This window comes from Neovison vison, chromosome 10 (genome assembly GCF_020171115.1).
Source record: "Neovison vison isolate M4711 chromosome 10, ASM_NN_V1, whole genome shotgun sequence".
Taxonomy (NCBI): domain Eukaryota; kingdom Metazoa; phylum Chordata; class Mammalia; order Carnivora; family Mustelidae; genus Neogale; species Neogale vison.
Genome location: NC_058100.1, coordinates 36,707,251 through 36,722,320, shown reverse-complemented (window position 1 = coordinate 36,722,320; position 15,070 = coordinate 36,707,251). Strand labels below are relative to the sequence as shown.

At 53.9% G+C, this 15,070-nt stretch overlaps 1 protein-coding gene across 2 annotated transcripts; it reads left to right on the top strand.

The window, feature by feature from the left end:
* Window positions 1–227: 227 nt before the first annotated feature.
* Window positions 228–14,492, top strand: POGK (pogo transposable element derived with KRAB domain). Of its 2 annotated transcripts, XM_044267008.1 has the most exons (6): window positions 228–353; window positions 1,777–1,910; window positions 6,856–6,982; window positions 8,002–8,100; window positions 9,342–10,831; window positions 12,603–14,492. In XM_044267008.1, exons 2-5 carry the CDS (start codon window positions 1,779–1,781, stop codon window positions 10,811–10,813), a joined length of 1,830 nt encoding a protein of 609 aa, XP_044122943.1. In that variant the 5' UTR covers window positions 228–353; window positions 1,777–1,778; the 3' UTR covers window positions 10,814–10,831; window positions 12,603–14,492. The 2 variants fall into 2 exon arrangements, with proteins under 2 accessions (XP_044122943.1, XP_044122941.1); XM_044267006.1 differs by having other exon boundaries at window positions 9,342–14,492.
* The last annotated feature ends 578 nt before the right edge of the window (window positions 14,493–15,070 follow it).

The following is a 15,070-nucleotide window of genomic DNA, read 5'->3' as shown; positions in this document are numbered from 1 at the left end:
CGGCGGCGCAGGCCGGTCCGCGGGAGACGCGACGAGGGTCGGGCGCTCGGCCCGGAGCTCCGCGACGCGCGGAGCGGCCGGAAGCTGCGCGGGGAGGAGGGTCCGGAGCGGCCGCGGGCGCCGTCCCCCCGCGCCGCCGCGGCCGCTGACATCAGCCGCGCTCCTCCCCTCGCTCCCAACACCCTCAGCTCGCGGCCGGACCCTCCTCCTCCCACCACGTGTCCTCCCCGCTCCCTCCCGAGGGGGCCGCTCGCACGGGAAGCCGGAGAGGCGGCGGGGATGGCGCTGTGACAGCGGGGCCGGAGCCCTCGGCGTCTCCCCGCGCGGCCGCGGCCCCGCGCCCCGGCCGCCCGGTGAGTGCGCGCGGGCGGCGGGCGGCGGGCGGGCGGGAGGCCCGGGGTGGCGGGGCCCTTCCCGCGACTCCGGGGCGGCTCGGCGGCGGCGGGGGCGGGGGCGCGAGGCTGCAGCGGCGGCGGCCGCCACCGTCTTTGTTGCGGGCCCGCCCGGGTGGCAGGCGGTGCCGGCTCCCCCCGTCCGGCAGGTGCGCCAGGGCGGGGAGGGGGCCCGGGCGGGGAGGAGGGCTGGGCCGCGGCGGGAGGCGGGGGCGGCGGGGGCGCTCCCGGCGCGGGACCCGGGAGAAAGGGAAATGGGACAAGATGGCTGGAGAAATCCGAGCGCGCCCGGGGGCGCGGCGGCCGCGGGCGGGGCGCGGGGGCCGTGGGCGGGTGGGCGGCGGCCCCGGCCGCGGGCGCCTCGCGAGGGGGACACCGTCGCAGCCGGGCGGTGTCACCTCTGCCCCCACCTCTTGCCCAGGAGCGGGCGTGGGAGGCCGCGGCCAAGTTTGGGCCCCAGCTCCGGAGACCTGAAACCCGGTCCGCTTGCCCCAGACCCGTCGCGTTCGCCCGTCCTTTTTGGAAATCTCGAAAAAGCACACTTCGAACTCTGGAGGCCTCTTTTCTTTGGAAGCCGGGTTGGCTACGGCCCCCAGGATGCACGCTCACTCACACCTAGGAATTGCCCGCGCCCCTAGAGGGCAGGAGCGCGGCCCTTTGTACTGGCCTGCTGTTCTGGCCCAAGAGTGTTTGCGGCCCAGAGGCATTTCCCTAGGGGGCGGGGGGGGGGGTAGCAAATAAGCTGCACCTTCTTGGGGATCCAGGCACACACCGCACTACGTGTCACTGAGTCTCGGGCAGAATGACTCTTTTCTGCACCAGCTCACGGCAGAATCTTTGACTTTGGAAAGCCCAGGTGATGGGTATCCGGGGCCCACCAACCCTCCTGATGCTTATCCTGGCCCGTAGACACACCTGGTTGAGGAAGTGTCCTATCTGGATCCAGACACCTTGGTGGGTAGGAAGCCAGCACCCCTTTCCTGCCACTGATTTCATGTCTGAGCGGCAACGGCTGTGAGAAAGTTCTGTCGTTCACAGCGCTCTTGAAAAACCTCTTCCAGGAATGTTTACCCACCGGCCTGTTCTGCCCTGGGTCTCTACAGAACCAGTTTGGTCTCTTCCACAGGTAGCTTTTTTAAATATTTGAAGGCAGTCCGGTGTGCTATCTGCTTGCAGCCCCTCTTATCATAATTAAATATGTCACCTTCCAGCTTCCTGGTGCTTTTCCTAAATCCCTTCCTCTCCAGGCCTGACTCCATTCCTTCCCTCACTCCAGCCTGAACAGGCCTCAGGGCTGAGAGGTTTGTGCACACTAAGCCACCCCCATCCTGGGCTTTGAAGAGTTCACACCAGCGCCTTGATTTTTCTCAACTGAATCTTGCAGAGATGGAGTCCACAGCCTACACTCTCAATCTGACCCTAAAAGAAGAAGAAGAGGAAGAAGAGATTCAAAGCCGGGAACTGGAGGATGGCCCCACAGATATGCAGAAAGTCCGGATCTGCTCCGAGGGTGGATGGGTAAGTGAGAAGGTGTGGGGTCCGCACAGCTGGGAGGAGAGAAGCAGGCCTGGGAGCCAGGCTTGTTTTAAGTCTCCTCCTGAGGCAGGCATAGGAAGTAAAAATAGCCCAGCCCAGCCCGGTATGTTTGCATTCCTGACAAAACAGTCCTGTGGCTTTAAAAGGCACTGTGGAGAATGGAAGAGCCGGTTATAGGAATGGTCTCTTATCATCATTCGGATTGGAAATCCAAGAGGCAGAGAGTTTATCTCTCTGCTGTTCCCCCTGAGTCCCCTGTATCCTGCTCAGTGCCAGGCATGGTGCAAACCAGCTACCGAACCGCCGGGCTTGCTGACCTCTGGTAAAGAAAAAAATTATCCTGACGCTTGTGAAGATGGTAAGGAAGGCCGTTCAGGACTGTTGCAGTAGAAAAGAGAGCTAGGGCTCAACACCGAATACAGTGAGACCAGCAGGGATTTCTAGCCAAGGAGCCGGAGCGGAGGGGTCAGTGGACAGAAAGTTACTCAGGGGAGATATCAAGAATAGGGGGATTCTTGCTAAGGGCCGGGCTGGGCAGGCTGGGGAGCCCGCATGGTGGCCTGGCGGAGAAGAGGGCTCAAGGAACCTGACTGAGTTTGGGAAGGAGAGAGTCTGCTGCTGGTGGAAGGGACCCCTTTGAAACAAGACTTGGGATGTTGAGCTGACACGCAGAGAGCTTCGGGACGGAAGGCCAGTTGGTTCTCTGTGGCCGCCGCTCGTGATAGCATGCACAGGGGAGCTGCATTTCCAGAAGAGTGTGGTAGAATTAGAGTGAATTTAGAAAAAAGTGAATGCAACACAGTCCATCCTAACCCCAGTCGGCCCGCCTGTGGCAGGTCTCAGTTGTGGCACAGGGCTTCTGTGCCCTTGTGCCATGAGAGCTTCTGGACATTTCAGGGGGAAAATGTAGCTGTAATGGGTGTTTATCGTTGTGCTTGGGTGTGGTTATTCACAGTACATACTGGACATCATGCCATTTGGGCACAAACGGTGAAAATCTTAAACATACAACAAATTGACATTCCTTTTCCCTGCTTAGTTTTATATGTCAACGTTATCAGTAGCCACTATATTCTTTGTTTCCAGTAAGAGATCTGTATTCCTAGAATCCTGGTCCTCCCAAATGTCCAGTCTGGCTCCCCTCCCACACAAGGGAACTGGGGAGCAGAGAGTTTATCTACTCTGCCCCAGGGATACACTTGTGCACTGGTATTTGGTCTTAAAAATGCCTATTGAGCTGGACCCTTAATAGTAGTGCATTTTGTTGTATGTACGTTATACCTCAATCAAAAAAAGAAAAGAAAAATAATACAGCACCAGGCTCTGGGCTCATAGTCTGGCTGTCTAGGCTGCACTGCCCTTGTCTTTTTGTGTTGTTCTCTGCCTGTCCTAGCCTCCTCCCTGGTTCTGCTCCCCCACAGCCGGAGAGACCTTGGAGGACAGGAGTTAGTCCCATCCAGCCTGCAGTGAGACCTCAAGGCAGGAGAATCCTTGGGCTTTAAGGCTGAATCGGCCAACCCAGAGCATCTAGGTAGCGTGGATGGGGCCTCATTCAGGCTGGAGAACTCAAGAGGCTCTCGGCAGAAGGCAGGCGTGCCTTCTTGAGCAGTGGGTAGCTTGACTCCCAGGCCTGTCCCCTCCTGGGGACATCTGGCAATATCTGAAGACATTTTGGGCTCTCGTGACTTGGGTCCGCTCCGGGAGAGACCAGGGACACTGCTGAACACCTACAGTGTGCAGGACAGCCCCCCGTCATCCATCAGTGCCGAGGCTGACAACCCGGCATTAGGGTATTAAACTAGGGAGAGAAAGGAAATGAATCTTCCTTAGATAGGTAGTTTGGTTGTAGAGAGTGGGGTTAGGGCGATCAATAAAAGCCTTTCCGATGTAAGACCTGTGCTATGTATTAGGATAACATTCCATAGGAGACTTGGAGTAGAAAATAGAGTTTCAAGGAGAGAAAAGGAAAAAATCTTTCTTGAATTGAGTAGCACTGGCCAAGGAAAGGGAGGAGGCGGGCACGCCAGACACGAGGAGGCCCGAGCAAGAGCCCCAAGAGGAAAGCTTGTGGGCAGAGTTGGGAGCAGCTCCCGCGGCTCAGTGGCCTGCTGAGAAGCCTGGGCTTTGGGATCAGACTCTAATTTGGTGACTGCCGGCCAGGTACAGAGCAGCTGTTTCCTCACCATAAAGGTAGGGCAGTGGGTCCCATTTCTTTATGTTATGTAAAGGATTCTGTAAGATACTTAAACGTATAAGAGGGACTGCCCTGCCTGGTGCCCGGCGTCCAGCAGACCCTCTCCCTGTGCACCGGTCACAGCCCTTGGCGCTGAGCTCCCTGCCACCTTCGCTGCGTGGTTCTGCCGCGTCCTCAGCGAGGCTGTGTGGTGTCTCCGTGCTGCCTGACGGTGACCCCTGGAGGGGCACTGGACGCCAGCTTGCCGGCAGAGCAGGGCCGCACACAGCCGAAGGAGAGAACGTGTCTGAGGTGTCCTGCTGTTCTGCGGAGAGGGAAGGGGACAGGATTGAGGGTCCCTACCTGGGAGGCCAGGAAAGGGTGTCTGGGCGTTGGACACAGGCTGCCTGATTTCTGAGTGTTGCCCAGGGCCGGCCCTGTTTACCTTCTGCTGTGCTCAGCCCGAGGAAAAGCCTCTGGAGCGAAGGGAGGCTGCGCCACGGGGCCTGGCTGAAGGCTCGCTCCGTTCTCACAGAGGCTCGCTGTGAAGGGACTGTCCAGCCACGGTACTGTGTGTCTCTGGGGCATAATGTGGGCTTGTTAGAAGAGCCTCTGGGCATCAGTTGTATGAGGACATGAATCTGGCCCCAGCCAGCCTCCAGCTACCTTCTCGGGGCTTCAGGGCTCCCGATGTTCTTACCAGGCCGGGGACGGGTTACCTTTGTGAGTATCGATAGACCCTCTGAAATGACAGGCTTAGCCAGTCCTTGTCCCATTTCATCAGCACAGGGAAAAGGACTATAAATAGGTATGGCCTAGATCTGGAATTTCCTAGGGAGAGAAAAGGCCAAAGAGAGAGTTGTTCAAAAGCCTGGGAAATGGGAAGGGGTGGGGTGGAAAATTCCCGGCTGCCTGGCTTTCCAGACCGATGAAGCCTGAGGAAGACCTAGTGATCCGAGCCCTTTTCCCTTCTAATATTTCACGCGTACTTCAAAGAGGAGGCTTGGTTTGGTGACAGACAACATTTCGTGATTCTTTGAAGCCATTCTAAGTGGAACAAGAGAAGGGAAAATCGGATATTGTTTGCTTAAATCACAAACACATTGTTCAGTGATCGCGATCTACAAGAAATGTCCTAAGCGTGGGGAGATGGGGTGGGCATAGGTTTGCACTGAGTGAACTTGTGTTCCAGCGGGAGAAGCGGACACGGGACCCGGAGGAGCTCTGCGTTGTGATGAGGGCTGCCCTGGTGTTGAGCTCAGAGCGCCACGGGAACGTGTAGGTGGGCACACAGCCCGGGGCAGGGCGGGCTTGCTTGGGTGTTAGCCAGGCCAGGAGTGGGGAAGACCTCGGAGCCGGGGGGAGAGCCATGTGCAGGGACCTGAAAGGTCAGGGTTTGTTTTGCTTGGGACCTGCAGGCATGGAGTCCCGCTGTGCACAGAGGTGGGACAGAGTGGAGGGCTGGTCACCGGGGAGGCCACTTTGCTTTGTAGGGTCTGGAGCCTGGAACCCAGAGGTTGCTAGGTCCAGACCTAGTGCTGCCGTTCATTGGCTGTGTGACTGTGACTGACAACAGGGCCTCTCTGAGCCCCTTTCCTCCCGATTAAATGGGGTTGTTGGAGAAAACAGATGAAGCAGTTACAGGGCCTGTCGTAGGAAGTGTTCCCTACGTAGAGGGTGCCCTGGGAGTGGGAAGGGAGGACGTGGACTTTGGGAGTAAGGAGCAATGCCAGTGTCCAAATGACTGAGGGCTGGACACCCGAAGAAGCTACGGGCTGTGCAGACACTAATTTTCTAAGCTGATGAGAAACGGTCTCATAATCACTCAAGCTCTGGACGCAGCCTTGGGGAATAGCTTTGAAAGCCACAATACAAAGGAACCAGCCTGAAACCCAGTGATTTCTTTACCGCTGACATGATGAACTTCAGAGTAGGACTTTGAGTGGCTGAAAGGCGCAGCACGGTAAAAAGAAGAGCGCACAGCTGAGTGGACGGGAGGCCGCTGGGTTGGCGGCCCGGCTGCCCCTGGGGGCCAGTGCCCGTAACCACCGCTGAGGCAGGGGCAGTGGGGAGAGGAGTAGAGCGGCCTGCTCTGTCCTTAGGGCTTTCTGCTGAAGGTCTAGGCATGAAAGCAAACCAGTTTGCTCCAGTATCTCATTACATAAATTTAAGCTCTAATTAGCTCTTCTTGCCTCCTACTCCTGCTCTTGGAGATTAGAAAAGGCCAAATGAGGCCTTCTTGCTCACTGGCTCCTCCCTGGGCTTTGGGTTCTGAGTCAAATGGTAGGGCTGCTGCCCCTGGAAAGGAGAACGGGGCCCAGGAACACCCCCACACTCCAACCCTGGGCCAGGGATCTGCTGACTCCAGGAAGGCAGGGGCTGGCTGGGCCTGTTGTATTGGTGGGGGGTTGACTCAGGTGGTTTGGGGGCCGTTGCTCCGGGGCCTGCAGTGGGGGCTGAGCTGGGATCAGCTGTCCCTGCCCTGTGTGTCCCAGCCTGGTGATCTGGTGATCAGTGCTGGGGAGCTTTTCTTCTCGAGGTGCTGCTCTCCTGATCTGTGGACCGAGGCAGTAGTAGACACTCAGCAGGGCCCGTGAGACCTGGGCCGTGTGCTTGTTTTGCTTCTAGTAGCCTAGCAAGTGTGGACAGAGTGTGTCCCCCAGGTCATGGCCCCTCCCCTGTGAAATGAAGGTATGTGAGTCTGTATCTGCATGTGCCTATTAGTCGTTGAGAAAGGCCTGTTCCCTGTTTCAGGTGCCCGCCCTATTCGATGAGGTGGCCATATATTTTTCCGATGAGGAGTGGGAAGTTTTGACCGAGCAACAGAAGGCCCTCTACCGGGAAGTCATGAGGATGAATTATGAAACTGTCCTGTCCCTGGGTAAAGCTTTGTTTTCCTTTGTCTCCTGGAAGCTCGGAGCCCAGAGAGTTGTTCCCATGTCTCTTCTCTGGTGTGTCCGACATCCCTTTCTCCTGAACGTGGACTCTGTCTCCTCAGTGCCTCTGCCCATTTAATTTCCTGTTTTTGATGTAGGCAGGATATAAATATTGTGTCCTTCTACCCAGCAACTTGTGCCGGCTCTCCGAACTCTGCTTATTCAACCCAGGCGTTCACATTAAAACGTCATAACCTGGGGCCTCTGGGCAGCTCGGTTGGTTAAGCATCAACTGTTGATTTCAGCTCAGGGCACGCTCTCAGGGTCGTGAGATCAGAGCCCTGCATCAGGCTCTGTGCTCAGCGTGGTACCTGCTTAGTTTTCTCTTTCTCTCTCTCTCTCTCTTTCTCTCTCTCTCTGTCTGTCTGTCTCTGTCTCTTTCTCTCCCTGGCCCTCTGCCCCTATGTACCACATGCACATGCGCGCTCTCTCTCTCAAATAAATAACTAAAACTTTAAAAAAAAGGAAAAAAAAGACAAGACCTCAGAAATGTCAGCACAGGTCTGGGCCTGTGTTTCATAGATTCCTTAGGAGGGAAGGCTGGTCTCCTTACTGCCCTATCAGGTCTCAGCCCCTTGGGAACGTGCCCCCAAAGACTCCTTCCTGTCCAGCATTCATAAGCCATGTAATAAGAACGGAGCCAGCTGGGGGCATTCCTGGTCTGCGCATATATGTTCCAGAATGTTTGTCTGCCCACTTCCCCCCTCCACGCAGTTCGTTTTGTTGTTGTTGCTGGGACCAGCCCTCGCTAGCAGAGATCCATCAGTTCCCTTGGACAGACATACTTCCTATCATATTTTTTCTTTAAGTACCCCTGAGCCCCTTTCCCCATCTTTTGTACATTTCCACATCAAGAACGGCTTGTCCATGGGAGGGTATTCCTCAAGTATTATAAAATACTTGTTTCGGCGGTGCTGTGAGACAGTAACACACAGCTGTTACCTGTTTTATTTCCTGTAAACAGAATTCCCATTCCCTAAGCCAGACATGATCACTCGGTTGGAAGGGGACGAGGAGTCTCAGAATTCTGATGAGTGGCAGCTCCAAGGAGGACCTTTGGCAGGTACAGCTAAAGCACTCCAGCGTCCGTCCAGTGGGAACACGGTGAAGCTGGAGTTTCTTTCCGTATACGTAGTGTGGGTGTTTGAGAGTAAGGCAGGGTTATGAGGCAGGAAGATGATGGGCTTTGGGATTTTAGAATCTTCTTGCCAGTGCTGCGTGACCTTAGGCCACTTCATTCACCTCTCTGAGCCTCTGTTTCTTCCTCTGTGCACTCTGGGTAACAATGGCAGTGTGCAGTGTGCAGGAAGCACCTGGAAGCTTCTGGCATGTGGCCCAGTGCACGTCCTGGGTGAAGGAGGTCCCCTCGGCAGTGCAGCACGTACCTCTGAAGACCAAGGAGGATAATGTCACAAAGCACGTGGCCAGCATTAACCTCCCCTGGTTTCTGGTCCATTCCACCTTGGGTAGGAAAAGCAGGAGCAGATGCAGTACATATGTGAGCAAGTGTGTCTGAGACGCTCACGGTCCTGTCAGGCGCCGTAGCTAGGAGGGTAGTAGTTGGTAAAGACAGGTTTCGAGCAGCCATTGGTTTTACTCACCTTCTCTCTCTAGCTAAGAGTCTAAAATGCCATATTTCATTGATTCTAAGACATTCCTCTGCCCCCACTTTGTTAATTTCTCTGAAATTAAGAACACCTCTTAGAATTAATGGCATTTCCCCCCCTTTTTAATGGTGTGTCTTGCAACAGGTGGCATCTGAGTTTTGGTGAGAAAGGATAATTTTCCCAAGCACTATTTGGTTTCTGTGACCACCTTCTAAATAGACACAGTGAAACCCAGTTCTGACGTTGGTGGGAAGGAACTAGTTTTCTGCCTTAGAGGCTTAACTGTGCTAAGTATGGTTTTGCTGTAGGTTTTCTTGGTTTAAGGGATGTGATTCGGGCCATGATGCATCTAAATTCTGTACTGTTTTATGGTAGTGTGGGTTATATTCGGTTTTTCAGCCACAAAAAAGTATTTGGACCCAAACATGGCCCGCAAAACAGCTAATGGCGTGACCCACGTTGGGTACCTGTGTTCAGTTCCCGACTCTGGCCCTTTCGAGCCCACCGACCTGGATGCATTCGCTTCTGGTCGTCCGGGAATTGGCAGATGAAGAAGGGCTTAGGGATGCTGTCTGTTTTAGAGTTACTGCTCGGGTGACCCTCAGGCTAAGACCTTTCCGGCATCGACCCCACGCCGGGGATAGGCCGGAGGTCCCGCTAAGTGCTGTGCTCTCCGCCCCTCCCCGTTTGTCCGCAGAACCCGAGGAGTCGGAGGTCAAGGCCGCGGACTGGGCAGGTCCCGTGAGCGCCGCCGCGCAGTTTCACCAGCCCCAGCCCCTGGACGGGCTGGGCCTGCGGCTGCCCCGCGACCTCACGGAGCCGCCCGAGTGGAGCGAGGGCTACCCCTTCTACATGGCCCTGGGCTTCCCGGGCTGCGAGCTCTCGGCGGACGACCTCGCTGGCAAGTTCCAGTTCAGCCGGGGCATGCGGCGCAGCTACGACGCGGGCTTCAAGCTCATGGTGGTGGAGTTCGCCGAGAGCACCAACAACTGCCAGGCCGCCAAGCAGTTCGGGGTGCTGGAGAAGAACGTCCGCGACTGGCGCAAGGTGAAGCCGCAGCTGCAGAACGCGCACGCCATGCGCCGCGCCTTCCGCGGCCCCAAGAACGGCCGCTTCGCCCTGGTGGACCAGCGAGTGGCCGAGTACGTCAGGTACATGCAGGCCAAGGGCGACCCCATCACCCGCGAGGCGATGCAGCTGAAGGCCCTGGAGATCGCGCAGGAGATGAACATTCCGGAGAAGGGCTTCAAGGCCAGCCTGGGCTGGTGCCGGCGCATGATGCGGCGGTACGACCTGTCCCTGCGGCACAAGGTGCCGGTGCCGCAGCAGCTGCCCGAGGACCTGACGGAGAAGCTCGTCACCTACCAGCGGAGCGTGCTGGCGCTGCGCAGGGCGCATGACTACCAGGTGGCCCAGATGGGCAACGCCGACGAGACGCCCATCTGCCTCGAGGTGCCGTCGCGCGTCACGGTGGACAACCAGGGCGAGAAGCCGGTGTTGGTCAAGACTCCCGGCAGGGAGAAGCTCAAGATCACGGCCATGCTGGGGGTCTTGGCGGACGGGCGGAAGCTGCCGCCCTACATCATCCTGCGGGGCACGTACATCCCGCCCGGCAAGTTCCCGAGCGGGATGGAAATCCGCTGCCACCGCTACGGCTGGATGACGGAGGACCTGATGCAGGACTGGCTGGAGGTGGTGTGGCGGCGGCGGACGGGCGCGGCGCCCAAGCAGCGCGGGATGCTCATCGTCAACGGCTTCCGCGGCCACGCCACCGACTCGGTCAAGAGCTCCATGGAGAGCATGAACACCGACATGGTGATCATCCCCGGCGGCCTGACCTCGCAGCTGCAGGTGCTGGACGTGGTGGTCTACAAGCCGCTCAATGACAGCGTCCGGGCCCAGTACTCCAACTGGCTGCTGGCCGGCAACCTGGCGCTCAGCCCCACGGGCAACGCCAAGAAGCCGCCCCTGGGTCTCTTCCTGGAGTGGGTCATGGTCGCCTGGAACAGCATCTCCAGTGAGTCCATCGTCCAGGGCTTCAGGAAGTGCCACATCTCCAGCAACTTGGAAGACGAAGACGACGTCCTGTGGGAGATCGAGAGCGAGCTTCCAGGAGGCGGGGAGGCGCCCAAGGAATGCGAGGCGGAGGCGGCAGCGGAGGGCAACTGACCTGAGGGGAGAGCCCAGGTAATGGGGGGCCCCAAGGACGCACGTGGCGGCTCCAGTGACAGCCCTCTTCGGGTTCCCCAGACACCCCTCTTCTTGCCGCTACTGGCTCCTGTACCAAGAGCTCTCTAGCCTGGGGTCAGGGCGCCACCGACTCCCGGCCATCGGCTTCTCCCTGACATCAGCCTGCGGTTGCCTGGCTCATCTGTGGGTGTTGGACGGGGGAGCGCTTGTACCATACCTAAAATGAACAGAGTCAGCTACCAGAATATTTCCTCTGAGCGCCGTCATGCTCAAATTATTTGGGCCTGAAAGGATATAGTCTGACATTGCTCATTTAAACAAAAAGTTTTGTCCTGAAGCCAACTTTCTTCTTTCCCTTATAAATCATGTTGAGCATTTAGGGCCGGGTTATGTTATCTGATGCCCTTGGGGCGACTGTGCGCCCTTTCTGGGGCCTGTAGGGCCATCATGGGGGAGAGCATGGCGCTGTGGGCCTCGGCTCTCCGTCCTGGAGTGGTCCGCAGAAGCCCACTGGGACGTGAGAACGGTAGCTTAGGCTTGCTTTTCCGTAGGAATTCAGAGGTGTTTTCGAACGTCATCTTAGTCTCCTAGTGACCTTCACATGGATGGAGGGAGCAGTTGCAGTAATTTCTTGTAGTCCACTGACGTCTGAAGGGAGAGATTTCTAAATTGAATCTTTGCACCAAAAAAAGAAAACAGGGCACATATCTAGGACTACAGTGAATAAAGTCCAAGGACTAGGACAATAGGCCTGGAATTTTCAGAGTTGAATATAGAAGGGGAGCAGCTTTAAGAGGAAGTGGGGGGTGGGACTGACAGACGACACCGGTGACGCTTCACCAAAGTGAACAAGAGGAGGGGAGCCTCCACCCCCTCCCTGCCACATACACAGCTCGAGGTGAGAGAACAGCCCACCAGGTACAGATTCATTTTACCCTCTTGCTCTCGTTTGCCTAATGGTCAGTTCATTTGTTTCCAGAGACACAGTTCAATATGAAAGACCATTCCTCCTTTCACAGAGGACCTAAAACTATTTTGAGGCTCTTCGTCCTTCTGTAGCGTAACTACATGGTTCGCTCCTCCTTGCTTTTTTCTCGAAGCAAATGCTGACAAGTCTTTCATCCTGCTCCTTGCTGTATTAACTCCAGGAGAGGCTTCCATCTCCGCCCCTGCCCCCAAACCCAAGTGTACTCATGCTGCTGGACTCCAGGGCGGTTCTGAGACCCTCGGTGACCGTGGAGCCCAGGAGGGGTTCTTACTGTGACATTCAAATCTCCGAAACTGCTTTCTCCACCTTGTGTCCCCTTCCCTTTCCGTCCACAAACTTTGCCTCCCTTTTCTGCTAACCACTATACAAATCAAACTTTGGCGTATGGTTTTTCATTCTTTTCTCATCTTAGCTTTTTTTCCCCTTTTATGCATTTTTTAAATTTCCTAAGCTCTTGCTACCAGAAGAGGAAAGGGAGGAGACAGGGCTAGGCTGCAGCTGGGAAGGTAGGCGTGTACGCCTGGTATCATTCGTGACTTCTTGCCCAGCGTGACCGCCAGCCAGCCCTCTGTACGGTGTCTGCCGTCTGGGGAACGGAAGACGTGATGCAAGTAGCTAGGGATTGTCAGTAAACAGGAGATTTAGGAGGGGACAGATGGGCATAAAATTGCCCTTTCCTCATCTGTTTGGAAATCTGACTAATGGAATAATTATGTTCGTTAAAATGTATACGATTTCTAAAATCCAAGGGTTATTTCACACTGAGGTTCTGTTTTCCAGCAAATGGAACTATTTGAAACAGGTGAGGAGGAGAATCCTCGAGAAGATTCCTCAGTGTGGATGCACCGGGTGCAGCAAAAGGCCACAGGGCTCTGGACAGCAGCCTGTGTACCCTATCCCGTGACATAGCCCAGCCCCGCTCCCCATCCACAAAGTGTCAGAAAAGGTGTCTGAGACCCTTGATTTCAGCAGAGACGATGATTAGGGAAGAAATGGCTTCTGTCCCTTTTTTTTTTTTTTTTAAAGAGACTAATCCATGTGTCCATCAAAAAAACAAAAAACGAAACCAAACCTGTAAATATGAAGGAACAAAGGTATTTCATGGAGAAGAGACCATTTATTCAACACCACCGAGAGACTCAGGTGGGCCCAACTCTGCTGGTGTCTGTCCTTTCTGTGGAGCAAACCTCAAGTCAGTGTTTTCTTTTGCCTTTAAAAATGCTTCCAAGAGAGAACCTGTATCCACACAGGTCAAGACTGCAGAGAAGGTTTTGTGGAAATGAGTCCTTATGTATACCTGCCACTCACAGATTTCCTCTTTTGGAAAAAGGAGATACTAATGATAACAAAATCCAGATACGCTGGCCTGGTGCCAGCAGATGGCTTTTCTACAGACAAACTAGGTTCCAGGAAGATACAGGTTAGAATAAACTGTGCTGTTTTAGTTATCTTCCCAATCTGATTGGCAGCTAGAATTTTTTAGGATCTTCTTTAATGGCCCCACTGTGTTGTTAGCCTTAATGATAGGGCAGCACGTGGTACACAAGCTCTTCTGTTTCTCGGCTGCCTGAAGACAAAGTCACCGTAAATTATCTGCTGTCTACATGGTACAAGGCTCCTTGACTCATCTGATACTTGTTTTGTTGACTTCTTTAATATTTTTATCACGGGGGTATGAGAGGACATGGGCCTTTAGCCACAGCTGTTTCAAGACTTCTAATCTCCTTCTATCCCGCAGGAATAGATGGGAGGTCTTTGAATTTTTACATTATTACAGTAATTTGCATTCCCACGTACGTTGTTACAAAAACATTCCTTCCAAGCTCTCTGTGCTACAGAAAACATGCCAGGACCTTATAGACAAAGCCATTGCTAGCAATGTCATTCCAATGTCAGCTCTGAATAATAGACTACCATAACCACTTTTCCTCCCTGTAGACTCAGCTCATTTATCTATTATACTGTTCTGGGCATCTTGAAACACCTATTTCTACTCAGGTACTCATTTTCCTATTAGCGATTCGCCTTTCTCCTATTTTTAAAACCAGTTTTCCTCCAAGGTCACGGGGGGATATTTCACTTAGTTTCTGGTAACTGAATAACTTTCGGTATGTGAATTGTTTCTCCCCATTTGCTTTCACCTGTACTGAATTCCTTGTTATCTTCAATGGCATCCAGATCCAGCTACTTATCATTCCAGAAGTTTCCATCCCCTCCACTTCGACTTAATTTATCCACTACTCTCCTGGTTCCTGGCCCTTCCTCTTTATGTTCTGTTTTACTTGTTTCAGGAGTTTAAATGATTTTGTAAGACCTAATTTTGGGTTCCTGCTTTGGAGCCATAGTTTTCTTACAGAGAAGAGCAGAAAATGGGTTCAACGCCTATTTCATTCCACCAACACCTTCTTGAGTCTCGTCATCAGCTGATAGATGATGCCTTACAGGTTGCATAGCACTGGAACTTTCCTAGAGTAATGGCTCTACTGTCAGGGTTTTTCTGGGCTCATTCTTCCACTGACTTAATTATGATCTATGCTTAACAGAGTCCCAGTACAACTATTTTGCAGAACGGCTATTACCCTAGAACTACTATAGCACATATTGAGACATAGATGTACTCCCCAGTAGGTAGAAATTGACCCCGACAATAAACTTTGATAATAAAGACAATAGGCTATCATGGTTTTATTTATTATTTACCTGCTAGCATTGTGAAAGGTCACACTTCAAACTATGAGTTACACTTTATTCTCCATTCAGTTTGGGGTGTGTGTGTGTGTGTGTGTGTGTATGCGTGCGCGCGCGTATGTATATAATATCCTTGAATCGGAGAAGTGTCTGTTCATGGGACGGCAATAAAAATGTTGGTGTCTGAGGACAGAGGAAAGAAATCCGATATATGTGGTTTTAAACTGAATTAAAAGTCTGGGGGTTGGCGGGCTGAAGGGAGGTCTGGCATGAAAAGCTTTTTTCTTTTAAAGATTTTATTTATTTGAGCAAGCACAAGCAGAGGGAGAGGGAGAACCAGACTCCCCACTGAGCAGGGAGCCTGACACAGGGCTCGATCCCAGCACTGGGGGGCCTGGTTTAACATAGTGATACACCTGTAGCTAAAAGACAATTACTGATGGTCCTGCCAGGAAAAATTAGCTTTAAGTCTGAAATTATCTTGTTTCTAACAGCTTTTTCCTCTTTGGGAGAGTTATTTTTCTAAGCGATTGGTAATAAGCAGTCACGATTTCACTCAG

Bases quoted from the DNA above. Each gene is read 5' to 3' on its own strand.
- POGK (XM_044267008.1), top strand. From the start codon at position 1,779: ATGGAGTCCACAGCCTACACTCTCAATCTGACCCTAAAAGAAGAAGAA. The intron at 1,911-6,855 runs GTAAGTGAGAAG...TCCCTGTTTCAG, and splicing joins TCTGCTCCGAGGGTGGATGG to GTGCCCGCCCTATTCGATGA. The intron at 6,983-8,001 runs GTAAAGCTTTGT...TCCTGTAAACAG, and splicing joins TGAAACTGTCCTGTCCCTGG to AATTCCCATTCCCTAAGCCA.